The sequence below is a fragment of the Nematolebias whitei genome, chromosome 1, assembly GCF_014905685.2.
Source record: "Nematolebias whitei isolate Nwh7 chromosome 1, NemWhi1, whole genome shotgun sequence".
Classification (NCBI taxonomy): Eukaryota; Metazoa; Chordata; class Actinopteri; order Cyprinodontiformes; family Rivulidae; genus Nematolebias; species Nematolebias whitei.
In genome coordinates, this window is record NC_056498.1 from 91,766,291 (window position 1) to 91,784,307 (window position 18,017).

At 42.4% G+C, this 18,017-nt stretch overlaps 1 protein-coding gene across 1 annotated transcript; it reads left to right on the top strand.

Annotated features, from left to right (window-relative positions):
- The first annotated feature begins 16,455 nt into the window (after window positions 1–16,455).
- On the top strand, window positions 16,456–17,096 carry LOC119414073 (E3 ubiquitin-protein ligase pellino homolog 1-like). Its single transcript, XM_037681195.1, has one exon. It carries the CDS (start codon window positions 16,456–16,458, stop codon window positions 16,843–16,845), a length of 390 nt encoding a protein of 129 aa, XP_037537123.1. The 3' UTR covers window positions 16,846–17,096.
- Window positions 17,097–18,017: the final 921 nt, after the last annotated feature.

Consider the following 18,017-nt stretch of genomic DNA (forward strand, 5'->3'; position numbering starts at 1 on the left):
CGCAGGAGTCGTACTCTTTGATCAGAGCTTCACACAGAAGTTTGTAATCCCTTCTCGTTGCATCTGGTAGACGCTCGATGAAGGTAAACACCTCTCTGTCCGAAGTGAGTCGTATCAGACTGATTTTATCTTCTACCGTAGCGTTTGGATAAGCTCTCAATCTGAAATCCAGATCTCTGAGGTACGCTTTTGTTCCAGCGGAGCCCAACGGTTCAGGGATGAAACGTTGTACATATTTTGAGATTTTTTGCAAGTCATCCATTGATGGAGAAGATATCAATGGTCTCACATGCGTGATCAGTTGTGGGGGTGTTACTCTGCCCGTTTGTGTAGGTGACTGGATGGGTCTAAAAGCACTGTGTGAGTAAAGAGGTCGTTGAGTAATTGGTGTATTAGTCCGACTTTGTTCAAGGTCTGGTTTGGATTCCAGGTCACCTTGCCCAACATTCTGACCTTTTTCTATTGCTGCTATTAGTTTCGCCTCACATTTTTTTAAATGTTCCTGGGATGTACAGTAGTCACCTTCTAAGCGCATATGTAGCTTTTGTAGATTTTGTTTATCTATTTTGCATTGTTCCAGTTCAGTTTTTGCAAGCTGCAACTGTTGTTGTAGCACATCGTTATCTGCACACGTGGCTTTGTACTGACGGTCTATTTCTTTAATCTTTTCATAAGATTTTGCTTCTAGTGACGCCTGCATTTCTGAGAGATCCCTCTCATGTGTTTTAGACATCCAGTCAAGGCGTTCCGACCGTTCATCCAATTCAGCTTTTAGAAGCAGAGAGATTTTTGCTAACCGTTCAAGGCTAAGCTTTTTACTCTCTGTGTTTAATGTTCCTGCGGCCAGACTTTTCAGCTTTAAAAAGCAGATTTTATTTCCCTATGAAAACGAATTTTCATTTCCGGGTCACGTGACTGAAATCACCAATGGCAAAGCAGCGCAGGGTGAGAGGAAGTGACGTAGCCACGCCAGTCAGCCTTCTCAACCAATCAGAGCGCTCCACAACAGCGAATTCAACCAATCAAGAAGCGTTTTCTCCAACTAGCAAGTTAGATTAGCGTGAAATAGTTCGTCAACTTTTCGTCTTTTAAACTGTCAAAATGCACTTTTTCTGTTAAAAATTGTAACGAATCAACTCCTAACTGTGTTCTGAGGCGGCGCTCAGCTTTTAAAACGTTTATCCATCTATTCAAAATACTCGTTCAAACTGAACAGAACCGAACTGGTCCACAGCCGGGTCTTAGAGCAGAACCTCGTACTTTTAAACAGAATAACGTCTTCCACAGCTCATCAGCTCTTAGTTACACGTAACAGACGTACAATTTCAGCTTTATAAAGACTCAATGACACAATTTCAGCTTTTAAAACATTACTAGCCCAACGCTTAGAACATGCAGCGTTTGCTTGAAAGGCGCAGCTCCGAGCGCGCAGCTCCGGCTGCGTTTCAATCACAGCTGATAAACCGTTACTTTTTCAACATGCCAACATGAAAAAAAAAATCAATCTTACACGTATTAACAGTCATTTATGAGGCGTGCGGGCCACCAGTTTGTAGTGAGTCACGTTGGTACGTGCCACTAGTTGTATGACAAATATATGTGGTATATATTTATGCATACTTTTCACGAGTTCCTCATCTTTCTGACTGTGTAATGTCGTGTATTGAGTTCAACAGAAATGTAACGAGAGACGTTATTTACCTTTGACCCATCAAAATGAATGGAGTCATTTATTTTCAGAATCAAAGTTTAACATCAAACATTTACATTAATTTGGCAAAATATGAAAATAATAACAGACAAGTTTCACAGAAAATGAGCGTCGATCACTCGGCGGTGAACGAGGACTTTGCTTCAGATATTTCTAAAATATCTGTACTGGTTTTGTGAAAGAGAGAAGAGTTTAAGATGAAATGGAGATTTTCTTACAGAGAACTATGTGAGAGAATTAATATCTGTTGACCAGAACGTGCACGCTTCATCAGATCTCAGCTCGTTTCCGGTACACTTTAGTCGAAGAAGAGACCGTTACCTTGTTGATGATAGATCAGCTCGATAGAGAGTCCTCCAGACCTTTCAGCGTCTCCGTTGAGAGCTGCTGAAATCCTTAGATAGTCGTGCGTGGGTTGTTCAAACAGAAGTTATAATTCCAAACGTCTCTGACTCTCCTGAATTCTCGAATTCTCTTCCATTCACTTCACCATTCTCCATGAATTCTAACCAATTCTCTTCAGAACTCCTTGAGCACTAACTTGAGAACTGCTTCAGAACTAACTTGAACTGGGGAGTTGCCACATTTTAAATGGGTCGACTTCCGGTTCAATTTAGAGCTTTCTGATTCGTGGATGTACCAGAAAGAGGTGTGGTTTTTGACGTAAGGTATTATCAAAAGTCGAGGTCAGGGAATGAGATTTGTTTAACAACTGACAGAGAGATTATTGCAGAAAAGCAGACTTTTTGGAGCCTCACTCTGTTGTATCTTTCCAAATAGTAAAACATGACATCCCTTTTTCAGTAAACATTTAGTTGACCGAAGCTTCAACTTTCACATACTTACGACTTGGCTCATTTCAGACAGAAAATCAAGAAATGCATATTCAGGTGATTTCTTCTTTGAATGAGGAATAAAAATCATTACTTACTGTTTATGTAAAATAAAAATGAGTAGTTCTTTTCAACCTGTAAGCATTGAGTGAAACTAACACAATTTGATTATCAAACATTTGTAAGACAGTAATGATTATAAAGAATTGTCTTTTCTGCTTGATTAATTCAAGAAAGAAAGTCATCAGATGGCTCAGACTTATTCAGATCAATGAAAATAACAGTCTCTGTCCATCTGGTAGATTTGAGGTCATCAGGGTCAGATAAGGGTCAGACCAGGTTCACTACAATATTATCTAACTTATGTTCGTGTTTTTATTTGGATCATGGTTATACTTTTAATTTGATTTTACTTAGTCAAACTATATTGTCTAAATTAAAGAGCTGTGTTCTACTTTATTTATGTTAATCAGTCTGCTCTCTGGCCTGATTTGATTGCTTGTAATTTATCAAATGTGAACTTGTAAAATTATCCTTAGCTACTATGAGATTATATTTAAAGGTCAACTAGTTAGAATTAGCAAACATTTTCTATAAACATAGTTCAACCTTGGAAGAAAGACACACACACACACTTTATATGACATGACATTTGAGTGCTTGATAGGAATTATAAAAAGGTATAAAATATTAAATCCAACATTCCCTCTTTTGAACTCCCATATTCATGGGAGTTCACCCTCTTTATGGATTTATTTATCAATATGGACGTGACGCAAACTTACTGCACTCCCCAGGGGTCCTGGACCAGACCCCTGATCCAACACCTGTGAAAAGTACCACACACATAAACCTTTATAAAAATACAAAAAAGCAGCAACACCCCTCCTAGAGAAAGATAAATAAGTGAAACACTGTTTTAACCACCTTTAAAATACCTCGTGGTATTTTAGAATGATTAAATGCCCAATTGAATGGAGTGAAATATTTGAATATTTAAGTTAACTGAATATTTAAGTTAATGAATATTTAAGTTAATAGTCAAGTTAAGTTTATAGTCAAGTTAAATGTATAGTTAAGTTTCCAAATGAATCCACGACCCTTCTCTGGTTGTTTTACAGAATGACTGAAAGGTAAGACAAAACACTCATATTAAACAGGAAAAGCCAACACCCTCAATTTAAACATTTCTATCTAGCAGGTCTTCGGTTCTTGAGCTTGCGGTGGGAGCCCTTGTTCGTCCACAAGGGTCCTTTGGTGCTCGGCGGGATTCGGCCCGCGGAGTTATCTTCATGTAAAGTCCTCAGAACCTTATCAGTTTGATTAAAAATTCTAAATGACGTGTGTGTATTGGGACAAAACTAAAATCAGTTTGACGCGTCTTCTGTTCTTCACGGTCAGGGCTGGTAATCTTCCGTCCTTACCCGATCCACCCGACCAACTTCAGGCAGAGCGGAGACTCCTTCTCCGATGTTTGCTACTGCCTTTTCCAACCAGAACAAAGGGGCAAAGAATGAGCTCCCACGAAGGTCCTGTCACCTCCTCCAGGTGTAGTGGGGAGCTGTCTTCAGATCATCCTCCATGTGGTCCAGCGATCGATTCCTCTCCTCTGCAGGGGTGCCCTGGTGGGGTCGTACAGGTGCCACTCTCCTTCTGGGGACCGATGACATATGATGTTCTGTCCACCACCTGGTGGGGTCTTGTCCTGTCCCTCTTTTCAGCAGGACTCAGTCTGATGTGAGTTTGTCTCCTCGGTCAGAGTTCCTCCCTCCTGATGAGAAAAGCTGGACAGCAAAGCTCGCGAATTGTTAAAGACCCTGCATGGCCTTTGGGCCTGGAAAAACTGACTGTGGTTACTTCTGTAGTGAATAAAACCTATTTCTGAATTATTGGACACCCTGATGGTTATTATTGCTACAAGGATGTCAAAAATGTGTCCATTGGAGCTGTTTGTCCCTGAGCCGATCGCAATCCTCCTGCTGCCTCGTCAACTCATCCACACAAGTCACTTATCTGACCGGATTCAGGAAGCTGTCTGTTTGTTTAATTAGGTCCCAAGGGTTTTTTTTTCTCCCCTCCTCCTCCACATTGTTAATTACAAGTGCAAAGTCAGCAGTTGTAACATTAATCCTTCTCTTTATCTGTAGTCCTCCCTGTTCTGGAGTCTCCATCACAGCACAAATTAACAGCTCCCTAATCTCCACCTGTGGACAATCCACAGAGTGATCCTCCCTCAGCTGGAAACATAGCTTCATATTCAGCTGTAGGAAATCACCTGACTTCATTGTTTGCACTCACACAGCATGATGACATCAGCTTGACCACATGGCAAACCATCACCTCAAAATGAAAAAGATATTTATATTATACATTATATCCCATATTATATATTCCTCCCCAGTTTCTTCTGGGTTGTTTTTAAACCCTGTTACAGACTTGGCCATTTAGAAGCAGGTGTTAGTCATGACCCTCAGTTTTCTTTACAGTTTTTATTAAATATTGTCCCTCCACTTTATGAGTGCATGCACAGTGGTCTAAAAATGGCAGTACAGTGTTCAGTCTGACTGCATAAAAATAAGGATCCTTCTACAGACACAAAAGCATTCAGTGACATCCACTTTAAGGAACAACTCTTTCAAGTTGCACTGTGTAGGAATGCACCTACATCAGGGAAGGAAATATGACAAATGTGAAAGTGATGTGGAGGTTATTACTGGTGTTAAGCTGACTCATCTCACCAGAATACTACGTCATTCACACCTTTTGGCTTTTACACACAAAGTATAGACCAAAAGCTATTTTTATTTTCAAATGCAAGACTGCTATTTTTATATTGTTAAGACCTAAAGTTTTCAACAAAGATGTATTTTGACACTTTTCTATAACTGTTTAATGTGGTTGAGAAGAAGCCAAACTTCATGCTCATGGGTAATGAAAAAAAACTTGCTGTCATTTTGATTCAAGTTTTTTTTTTGTTTTGTTTTCGTGTTTGGATATCTTCAAATTATTGACCACTTGCAGTCTGCCAGTAGAATCCTAGTGACAAATAGATGCCACACTTATGTGCTAAAATATACATTTACCTTGGTATTTATAATCAGATGCTGGAGAAACAAATTTATTGCACTGCAGCTGCTTTCTGCTGCTTCAATTTTGAGATGAAGATTTAGGCCAATAATCAGGGCAAATTTTTTTTATAAATCGTTAATGTTTAAATGAACGTAATTAAATATGTCTCACGCTGTTGTCCATGTGGACACAGAGAGGCTGCTGTGGGGGGTTTGTGAAAGCTAATAAGCAGGCAGAGTGTGGTGTCTGGCCTCCTGTTGTGTTTAAAACAAGTTTTGTGCAAATGAAAGTAATTTAATGGAACACCTTGAAAGTGGGTCTTTGCAGAAGTTTACATGTAGCAATCTGTGTGATCAGCTCATCAAGCTTTGAGAACAACAACGTACAAAAAAGACAAGTTTTGTATTGGTTTAAATAGTAAATGGACTGTATCCTGATGCATGCTCAATAATCCAGGTAGAAAAATCTAAAAAAGTTAAATCTGGTCCTCTGGACATTCAAAAAAACAAAACAAAAAAAATATGTAGAAACGTTTCGTCTCTCATCCAAGAGACTTCCTCAGTCTGAGGTGCTGTTTTCAGCTCAGTCTCTTAAATAGCACCTTCTTAGAGTGGATCAACCAGTTTGCTGCTGACAACCAAAACCAGCTGATCACATGCTCAAGAAGGACCATCAGCCTAACAATGGGTCATTAGCACACTGATGGCTGTTTACTACTCACAGAGGGCTGAGTGATAATAGCAATCACAGCATTGTAAGAGGGGGACAGTTGAACCCGGAGGCCTCCACCCCTGTTTAATGATGGACGATTTCTTTTCACAAAGATGGCCTCCTTTACTCCTCTCTCAAACCATCGTTCCTCTCTGTCCAGGATGTGAACATCTTCATCCTTGAAAGAGTGACCGCTGGCCTGGAGATGAGTGTAGACCGCAGAATCCTGGCCTGATTATGTTGATCTTCTGTGCTGGGCCATCCTTTTGGCCAGTGGCTGTTTAGTTTCCCCGATGTAAGACTGATCACAGCCCTCCTGACACTGAACAGCATACACAACATTACTCTGTTTGTGCCGGGGGACTGGATCTTTGGGATGAACCAGTCTTTGCCGTAATGTATTTTGGGGTTTAAAAGCCACTGGGACGTTATGTTTAGAAAATAAACGTCTCAGTTTCTCTGATACCCCCTCAACATACGGAATGGTCTCTTTTGTTGTCACATCACTCTTTACGTGCATTCCTGTTGATGATGCAGTAGAAGTGGTCAGTTTAGGATTAAAATCCGACACCACTCTGAGCAGCAGGACCACGCTTACTGTGTCAACTCTTGAAACTGTGCCTGCTCCAGCTAGCCATCAGGTGAAAAGGAGGAACCCAGACCCAGACCAGTGGTCATTCCTTATGTTGAGGGAGTATCAGAGAAACTGAGACATTTATTTTCTAAACATAATGTCCCAGTGGCTTTTAAACCCCAAAATACGTTACGGCAAAGACAGGTTCATCCCAAAGATCCAGTCCCCCACCACAAACAGAGTAATATTGTGTATGCTGTTCAGTGTCAGGAGGGCTGTGATCAGTTTTACATTGGGGAAACTAAACAGCCACTGGCCAAAAGGATGGCCCAGCACAGAAGATCAACATCATCAGGCCAGGATTCTGCGGTCTACACTCATCTCCAGGCCAGCGGTCACTCTTTCATACTCATACTGAGAGATTGTTTTGATCGAACAGACTGGCAGGTTTTCAGAAAAGCTGCTGAAAATGGAGGATCGCTTGATCTGGACCAATACATATCCTCAGTTCTGGGTTACGTTAGTACATGTACTGACACCGTCTCCACCATGAGATATGTTAAAAGTTACCCAAACAGAAAACCTTGGCTGAATGCAGAGGTGCGCACCCTGCTGGAAGCCAGGAACACTGCCTTCAGGTCTGGAAACTCAGAGGAGCTGAGTAGGACAAGGAAAGAGCTGGTTGCTGGTATTAAGAAGGCCAAGGCCACGTGTGCACAGAGGATCAAGGGTCATTTAATCTCACAAGACCCTTGGAGCATGTGGAAGGACATTAATTGCATAACAGATTATAAAGGAAGGAGTGAACAGTACCCCAAAGACCCATCTCTGCCTGATGCCCTCCAAAAGTTCTATGCACGCTTTGAAGACCCGAACAGACCACCCAGCACCAGACTCACCTCACCACCAGCGTGACCTCAGCCGAAGTAAGGAGTACTTTCAGGAGGATTAATCCGCACAAGGCAACCGGCCCAGACAACATCCCCGAAAAAGTGTTGAAAGAATGTGCCGATCAGCTCTGCGAGGTGCTGGCAAACATCTTTAACACCTCACTTACCCTGGAGACAGTTCCCACCTGCCTGAAGACTGCCACCATCATCCCAGTCCCAAAAAGCTCTACAGTGACTGGTCTGAATGACTATCGGCCAGTGGCCCTCACCCCAATGGTCGCTAAATGCTTCGAAAAACTGGTCATGAGTCACATCAAAACAACCATCAACATCAACAAGGACCCTCATCAGTATGCGTACCGTGAGAACCGATCAACAGAGGATGCCATCTCCTCTGTGGTCCACACTGCGCTCAACCACTTGGAGCAGAAAGACTCTTACGTCTGTATGCTCTTTGTGGACTTCACATCCGCCTTCAACACCATGATCCCCCAAACCCTGATGGACAAACTATTCACACTAGGACTAAGCCCCTCCATTTGCAACTGGGTACTAGACTTCCTAACAAACAGACCACAGTTAGTGAGGATCCACAACTTCTCCTCCTCCACCATAACCCTCAGCACTGGCTCTCCTCAGGGATGTGTGTTGAGCCCCCTCCTGTTCACTCTGCTCATGTATGACTGTGCAGCTACCCATCCAGGCTGTCACATTGTAAAGTTTGCATACGATACAGCGGTGGTGGGATGCATCACAAACAATGATGAGTCCAGCTACATGCAGGAGGTGGAACACCTGGAGAGCTGGTGCAAAGAGAACAACCTTCACATCAATGTGAAGAAGACAAAGGAGATGGTTGTGGACTTCAGAAGGAACAAACACACCTACACCCCCCTGAACATAGGAGGATCTGCACTGTAAGTGGTCTCCAGCTACAAGTACTTGGGTGTACACCTGAATAACAACCTCAGCTGGAGCAACAACACCACCAGCCTGATCAAGAAAGCTCATCAGAGACTCTACTTCCTCAGACAGATGAGACGAGCTGTTCTGGGAAGCTCAGTCCTCACCTCCTTCTACAGGTGTGCTGTGGAGAGCATCCTGTGCTCCAGCATCAACGTGTGGCATGGAGGCTGCACAGCTGCAGAAAGAAAAGCTTTGCAGAGAGTGGTGAAGGCTGCACAGAAGTCTGTCCGAGTCAGTCTCCCCACCATCACAGACTTCTACACCTCCAGATGCAGGAAGAGGGCCACCTGCATCATGAAGGACCTCACTCACCCAGCACACACACTTTTTGCCTCACTCCCCTCAGGAAGGAGGTTGAGGAGTATTAAGTGTAGAACCACTAGACTGAGGAACAGCTTCCACCCTGAGGCTGTTAGACTCATGAATCTCTAACCAGAATAATCACTGTGAAAAATCACATCATGTTACTTCTGGTCTGTTTCAATGTTGATTCAATTCAATTCAATTTAATTCAAAAATACTTTATTAATCCCAGAGGGAAATTGTGGAAATTGATGTGTTCATGCGTGCTCATCTGCTCACACGGACTCATGTTCATGTTTGTGCTGATGTTCGAGGTAATGGTTTATGTTATGAGTGCTTGGTGTATACTTAGTTGATGTTTTTCTTAGTTCATATGTTAGATGTTATTACTGTTTTTCTTTTACATTTGATTGTTGGATGTAACTGGGACCCTGTGTACATAATTTCGCTCCACCACATGTACCACGAGCTGCAAATGACAATAAAGAAACTCTGACTCTGACTCTTTCAGGGATGAAGATGTTCACATCCTTGATAGAGAGGAACGATGGTTTGAGAGAGGAGTAAAGGAGGCCATCTTTGTGAAAAGAAATCGTCCTTCATTAAACAGGGGTGGAGGCCTCTGGGTTCAACTGTCCCCCTCTTATAATGCTGTTATTGTTAGTATCACTCAGCCCCCTGTGAATAGTAAACAGCCACCAGTGTGCTAATGATCCATTGTTAGGCTGATGGTCCTCCTTGATCATGTGAGCAGCTGGTTTTGGTTGTCAGCAGCAAACTGGTTGATCTACTCTGAGAAGGTGCTATTTAAGAGACTGAACTGAATACAGCACCTCAGACTGAAGAAGTCTTTCGGATGAAAGACGAAACGTTTCTACGTTTTTTGTTGTTGTTTTGTTTTTTGAATGTCCAGAGGACCAGATTTAACTTTTTTTTAGATAAATGGACTGTACTTATATAGTGTCTTTCTATCTTACTGAGATACTCAAAGCACTTTACACTACAATCTGTGCCTTATTTACCCATCCACACAGCACTCTACTAGATCTCTACAAAGCAAATTGAACAAATCATTCTAAAGAGACTAAGAGACTATCACATTCATACACTGATGGGACACACATCAGAGGCAACGAGGGGTTCAGTGTCTTGCCCAGGGACACTTTGGCATGTGACTGCTGGTGGATTCGAACCCCCAACCTCCAAGCATTGGAGGACTACTGCTCTAACCACTCAGCCACAGCCGCCTCATTAAGACATTGAAGGACTGAACTGGTGGGCAGAATGTTACTTTGAGATCAGCTGTAAAATCAGAAACCAAAACAATAAACCAGTTTGACACTAAGCTCTTCACCTCCAGTTCAGCAGCTGGTTGTGAGCAATCGAAAGTTTGTGGTCTCATTGGGCATATGTGAACATTTCTGTCACTGCTTCATCGTGAACAAGACATTTCACATGAAATCTGTATTTATGATCAGAAAACCTTCCTATGATCCACAAGAGTCACTGAATGTCACCAGGATGAACACATCAGTCACTTGGATGTGGTCACCTTGAAGTGCCTAAAAGCTGTTCCTTGTCTCATCCTTACATCACCTTTGGTTTAGGTTATTTCTCCTGCCTCCTCTCCATCAGTTTTTTCCCATCCTCGTCCCATCTCTTTACCTAAACATGGAGTTTCCTGCTCTGTCACTGTGCAGAGGTTAGAGAGGGTGAGCTTGTGATTGGGAGGCCACAGTGTAGCCATCAAAAATTTCCAACAGCTTTCCACTCCACCTTTCTGCAACCCACATTTCAATTTCCTCATGTCATCTTGCCTCCAGCTGTCAGTCTCCTGCACCCACTTCCCTCTCTGACACATCTGTCTGAGGGAGAGGCAGGGCTGTTACACTGCCACCTGCTGGGCTCAGACCTGTACTGTAGAAATCTGAACTTCATGTCAGAAACCGGCATCAAATCTGAGAATCAATAAACATTACTAGGAAAGATGGAAATCTGTACATTCATATTCATAAATATTTAACATATGTCCTAACATCTGCAGCATTGTTGTAGATTGATTTGAGATTTACTATCTGGTTTTGATTATCACATACCATCAACATAAATCCCCATAAAATCGAACTCATGTTTTCTATAAGAGTTAGATGTTATTTTTAACCACTTTGCGTAATTGTTCAAAAGAAGAAACTAAATCTGTTTACTTTGGTTTCCTTGTTTAAATGACCATATCAGCTGGCAAAATATGTGCTTTTTCAATGCTTATGGTTAGAATTGTTTGTATATGTGTATCATCTATGAGGAGCTACTAATCTAAATATTCAGAGCCACAGTTGCTGAAAGCCAACAGCTCAGTGGCCCGAGAGCCAGCAATTATTGTCAGTACCCACATTTGATATTTTGGTTGCAGGGAGTGGTGGAGCAGAGGTTAGAGAGGGTGAGCTTGTGATTGGGAGGCCACAGGCTTGACTCCCCGGACCGACCCCCTGCAACCCTCCGCCCCACACAGAGGGCTGCAGCAGCTCGGTGGTCATTGCTGGCACGAGGAAGGACATCTGGGGTAAAAACAAAAGTCTTTCTGCAAGTGAGCTTTCTGTGGTGACCCCTGAAGAAACCCCTTTTGTTTTAAATGAGCTGCCAAGAATCATCAAGCAGAAGATAAGATCACATCTCTGATGGAAATATTTGTAATGTCATATTTTTTAAATGTCTCTCTGATGGATTGTTTTTCTGATTTTTGGGCCAAACTGAGCTCACCTGCAGACCTCATCTGCTCACACACACTCATGTTCGTGCTGCTGTTGTTCGGCATATTGTTTTTTGCACTAGCATATTTCTTAGTTCATATCTTAGATCTTATTACTGTTTTCTTTTACAATTTATACTTTTGTTGGATGTAACTGAGATCCTGTGTACACAATTTTGTTCCACCACATGTACCACATGCTATGCGAATGACAAAGAAACCTTGATCTTGATTTTGACTGCATGTGGCCCACTCGACACCAGTTGAATAGTCCTTGACAAAAATAATAATTAAATACATATCATTTAGTATCAAACGTCTAACAGCTAATTTGCAATAAATAATTTAAATCAGCAGTCATGTTTTGTTGCCAACAATTCTGGGTCATTTGTTTACATTTGACGTAAATAGAATCAGAGGGAGAACAATGGCTGTAAAAGAAAAAAGTACTGTATTGCTTCTGAAAAGAAACGTCACCTTAAATCTGTGAGTACGAGAGTTGACAAAAGTAGTCGGTTCATGGAACTCAGACAGTTAAAGTAAAGGCTGGAGTTAAGATTTTATGCAGTTGAGCTGTGTACTGGTAGAATTTCCAGAGCTGATCGCTGAACTTAGTTATTAACGTAAGTTTTGCTAACAATTTTTTGCTAAATTCCAATGAGATTGAGTTGCATCAAACCTCATAATTATTTCATAATAAAGAAACTGCATCAGAAGCAAAACATTCAAATAAATACACTCAAAAAAGGTCATGTTTTTGCCCCCTCCCCTGTCCTGGCTGTTTGTTTTCTGGTTTTGTTTTTCCTGTCCCTGTCGAGCTCTTCCAGCTCCTGTCACTCATCCTGCTCCACACGTCACTCTCCAATGAAGCTCATGCGCTCCACCTGTCCCACACACTTCATAAGCTCCCTGTCTTCCCTCAGTCAGCGCCAGATTCTTAAACCTTTTCCTAATAGTAGAAGTCCAGCATTCATTATCCTGCCTCTCACCTTTGTCACAAACCCAACCTGTGTTTTGACTCCTCTCTTCACCTGCTCCTTTTGGATTTTGTCTGCTTCTCTGACTCTGTGGTGCAGAGTCTGCGCTCTGCTCACAACTTCAACTTCGGATCACGGATTGGCTCAGTCTTCTGCTCTCTGCTGCCTTGTTTATGACCCCTGCTTTGACACACGGACCACAAACCTGAATCTCCTCTTTACTGGACCTCAGCTTCTGCTTGCTTTGCTGCAGCAGTTCACTCTACTGGACTCTTACTGGAGTGGCATCACCGGCTTCAGCACAATTAAAGCATCTGCCACACCAAGACAGAAGTTAATGAAAAGCTCAACACTTCTTTGCACTTCCTCCTCCTAGCCCAGTTCACTAACATCTCTGTCTTGACAGATCGGACCCGGCACAGGACCCAGACCTCTGCCAGAGCTAGTTTTCAAGACAATAAACTTGTTGAACCTTTCTTGGTGTTGTGCTGATCCAAACTGGTTCTTGGGGAGAGAAACCCCCCCCCCCCCCCCCCGCATATTTTGACAGCCATAATGACTTTAAGATGCCAGTTTTATCATGAAATCAACTCAATTTGTGAAGTTAAAATGATTTCCATCCGTTTATCAAAATGTTATTTGTGAACAACCAAATGCTGTTCAGATCTTATTGTCCATATGAATATTGTGATTTAAAAAAAAACGTTTTGGTGTTGTGGCATAAAATTAGAACTGGTGTTTTGAAAAACCAAAAAGTAGTAAAACTTACTGAGGTGAGGAAACAGGTTGCAGAAAGATTTTGTAAGGAATACGTCTGATTACTCTCAGAAATTGGTTTCTCAGAACACACCATTGGTTGGTTCTCTAACTATCTTTCAGACCGGAGGCAATGTGTTCAACATAATGGTACTTCCTCCAGTTATTTAACAGTCAACAATGGTGTACCACAAGGCTCAGTCTTAGGACCTACCCTCTTTACAATCTACATACATAATGTAGGTAAAAAACATCCCTAATGCATTCATACATTTCTATGCTGACGACACAGTTGTTTATTGTCGAGCTAAAACTGTTGCTAAGGCTTTCCAGCTTTTGAAATCTGCATTCAACATCATCCAGACGGATTTGTTTCACCTCAAACTTGTCCTAAATGCAGACAAAACCAAAGGGACGCTTTTTTCAAATGGGAAGTTGGTCCCAGCAGTTCTTCCTCCGATTTTATCCTCAAATGGTGTCCCCATTGAGTTTGTTGATTCCTATAAATATTTGGGTATCTTGGTCGACTCACATCTCTCTTTTAAGCTCCATGTGGAAAACTTGGTAAAGAAACTGAAAGTTAAACTGGGTTTCTTTTTCAGAAACAAATCCTGTCTAACTCTGAATGCTAGAAAACGCCTTGTATCTGTGACTTTCCTTCCCTCAATTGATTATGGTGATATTATTTACATGAACGCTCCTACAAGAACCCTGCAGATGTTGGATGCTGTCTATCATGGTGCACTAAGATTCATAACTGGCTGTGATTATCGTACCCACCACTGCACCCAGTATTCACTGGTTAACTGGTCATCATTAACTTCACGCAGACTCTCTCACTGGTATATTTTCATCTTTAAATCACTTCTTGGTCTGCTGCCTTCATACATCTCCTCCTACTTGTCTCTGCATGAGTGCAGCTACGGAGTGCGCTCTCAGGACATTATTACCTGCAGTGTTCCCTCAATGAGGACTGAACTAGGCAAAAGGGCCTTCTCCTATTCCGCTCCGGTTTCCTGGAATATCTTACAAAAAGATTTGAAGCTCTCGACCTTGACCTCTCTAAGTGTCTTTAAGAATCTGTTGGACTCCTGGCAGGGTTCAATGCTGACATGTTCCTGTTGTTAGTTTTCTACATTTGTCTTGGAATCTAGCTGTTTTTTGTTTTGTTACCTTTTCCTTTTAGCCATCCTATTTGTTAAAAAAAAAAACAAAAAAAAAAACTGTTGTATGCTTTTTTATAACTGTTTATTGTTGTTGCTGTTGTCCATTGTTGTCATCTTTCTTTGTTGAAATCAGGTCTCTCTTGTAAATGAGTCCTCGAGGCTCAATGGGATTTACCTGTATAAATAAAGGTTGATTGATTACTCATTTTGTATTTATACCCATCTGCTCACTGCAGACTCATGTTTGGGCTGCTGTTTAATATACCATATTTTACATTATTACTGTTTAGAATATATTAGATCGTTTAGCGTATAACTTTGTGTATATCTAGTCCGAGTCAGAGAATCAGTTGTCACTCACCACATGTGGTACATGTGGTGGAACGAGATTGTGTACTCAGGGTCCCAGTCCCATCCAACAATAAAATGTAAAATAAAAACAGTAATAACATCTAAGATATGAACTAAGAAAAACTTCAACTAAAAATACACTAAGCACTAATAGCATAAAAACAAACTTTACGTTGAACAGCAGCACGAACATGAGTCTGTGAGCAGATGAGCACGCATGAACACAACGACATGAAACAGATCAGCAGCAACATGAAACAGATCAGCAGCAACATGATTTTTTTTTCACAGTGATTATTCTGGTTAGAGATTCATGAGTCTTAACAGCCTCAGGGTAGAAGCTGTTCCTCAGTCTAGTGGTTCCACACATAATGCTCCTCAACCTCCTTCCTGAGGGGAGCGGGACAAAAAGTGTGTGTGCTGGGTGAGTGGGGTCCTTCATGATGCAGGTATATAATGTCGTCGACATTTCACTGTTAACTGCTCCAAAGCCTTGGATCATGAGCTTTTTAACATGGTACAGTTTATTCACCAACTTTTACCCATGTAAATGTATACTCCACCTCCCCTTGATTTCCCCGTTAGCTCACTGCAGCGATCCGCTGGAAAATAGTCTGTCGTCTAGCTGGAAGGCTGAGTTTGGCATGTTGCTGTTAATCCATGATTCCGTGAGACAAAGCACTGCACATTTCCTCATCTCCTCTGAGGCACTCACTCTAAGACGAAGCAAATCCATCTTGTGGTCCAACGAGCGGACGTTCGACAGAAAGAGAGAGGGTATCGGGAGTCTGCTAGTTTTTTTTTTTTGTTCCACCTCATGTACCACATATGATGTGAATAACAAAGAACCTTGGCGTTAAAATATTGAAGTCAGGATGAGTTTCATCACAAGCAGAACATTTTAAATATTAATAACAATAAGTATTGTATAAGATTTGATATTTGGTTGTAAAGCTGCTGCTCTAAGACCTTCGTGCTGTTTTGTGTGTAGAAGCTGCCTGAGGCAGAGCATCAAACAGTGCATCTTAAACAAAACACAGCATGAAGAACGAATCAGACCGTGTGAGCTGAAGTGGAGACGGGCTCTGTGTTTAGAAATGTAAAAGAAACTGAACCCTTTAAGGATTTTTACACAAGTTTTTGGTTCATTGAGCTTGAAGCAATGAAGGGTTTTAGTTTGTTATTTGACACTTGTGGTCCTGCTGTGTTTCAGGTGGACACTGAGACTCAGGAGCTCGTCGACGGCTCACTCATTGACCTCTGTGGGGCCACTCTGCTGTGGCGCACCGCTGAGGGCCTGGCGCGCACCCCCACTCTCAAACACCTGGAGGCGCTGCGGCAGGAGATCAACGCGGCTCGGCCGCAGTGCCCCGTGGGCTTCAACACGCTGGCCTTCCCCTCCATGCGCCGCAAGGACACGCCGGATGAGAAGCAGCCGTGGGTCTATCTGCAGTGTGGCCATGTTCACGGCTACCATAACTGGGGCAACCACCGTGAGGAGCGGGAGGGGCGGGAGGGCCGGCTCAGGGAGTGCCCCATGTGTCGAGCGAAGGGCCCCTATGTGCCCCTGTGGCTGGGCAGCGAGGCGGGCTTCTATGTCGACGCAGCTCCGCCCACTCACGCCTTCAGCCCCTGTGGACACGTCTGCTCCGAGAAGACGGCGGCCTTCTGGAGTCAAATCCCGCTCCCGCATGGCACGCACACTTTCCACGCTGCCTGCCCCTTCTGTGCCCAGCAGCTGACCGGCGAGCAGGGCTTCATCAGACTCATCTTCCAGGGACCGCTCGACTAGTGGAGCAAATTTCCCAGCATGCTTTGGAGGAGAATTTCTTTTAACGCTGACCCTGCAGCTAAAACACAGAGCTGTCCAGATGTTTTGGTTTCCTGGACTTTTTGCCTCTTTCTCATTTTTAAGTGACCTTTGTATCACTTTTTTCACGAATGATGACAAAGATTTCTATATTTTCATGTGAAACCAGAAACACAAAAAATTTGTTTCATGAAGAGAACTTTCCACAATATTTATCTAAATTACTAACATCCCATAGTGCAGTAATATGCTTTTTATTTGTGTATTTGTTGCAATACACACGTGTACATCTCTTGGAGCTTATTTAAAGAATCGGGATTTATTTATGACACAGAGCGTCGCCTCATCCTTTATCTGTCAAATATTTCTAACTTTATGTTTGAGTAATATACTGATTTATTTCAAATGAAAACACAAAGTTTTAGGGTGTCTGGATGGTTTTGTTCCGTGTTCACCCCCTCCCCCATGTTCACCTCTCAAAGCCATTAGTTTACTTTAAACAGACGTCTGTCTGCTGGCTCGCTCCCTCAAAGTGTCGTAAACGTGCACATTTTACATTCAGAGCAATAGGTCTGCAGCAGAAACCTGGAGCATCAAGGGAGCCCATTGGCCGCTCCCTTCCTTTAACGAGTGATTTGCGCCTGATGACGTCAGCCGTAACAACACAGCTGTGCAGCTACTGAAACACAAACACACTCGCTCTAATCAGGCACTGCTCTGAACAGGATTGTTTTCAGCACTGAGGGAGGTTATTGCACCTTTGCCAATATTTGTAAGTGTTTCCAGCATCTTTTGTGCAGCTGAGGATGACAGGTTTTCTGTTGAAACGCACAGTCTCTAGTCATACAGCCACTCATCCAACGAGCAGAGTGTAAGCTAAAGTATTTCCTCTTCCCTTTACTTTCAGGTACAGAGCAGAGCTTTGGGATGATTTGTGCTTTTCAGTCTGTCTTTTATAAGATGTAAGGTCTTTGGAAATGAGTACAAAATATCAGGGCTGCTTGGTCTTTTCATTGTCTTTTAAAAGAGACAAAATTATTGCTTTGATTTTTCATAACACAGCTGCGAGGGTTCAACACATCAAAAAAGGCCTTTTCACACTTCTTTGTGCTTTTCAGTGCGGGCTGGAGGTTTTTTTTATGCACTGCAAACCA

Bases quoted from the DNA above. Each gene is read 5' to 3' on its own strand.
- LOC119414073 (XM_037681195.1), top strand. From the start codon at position 16,456: ATGCGCCGCAAGGACACGCCGGATGAGAAGCAGCCGTGGGTCTATCTG.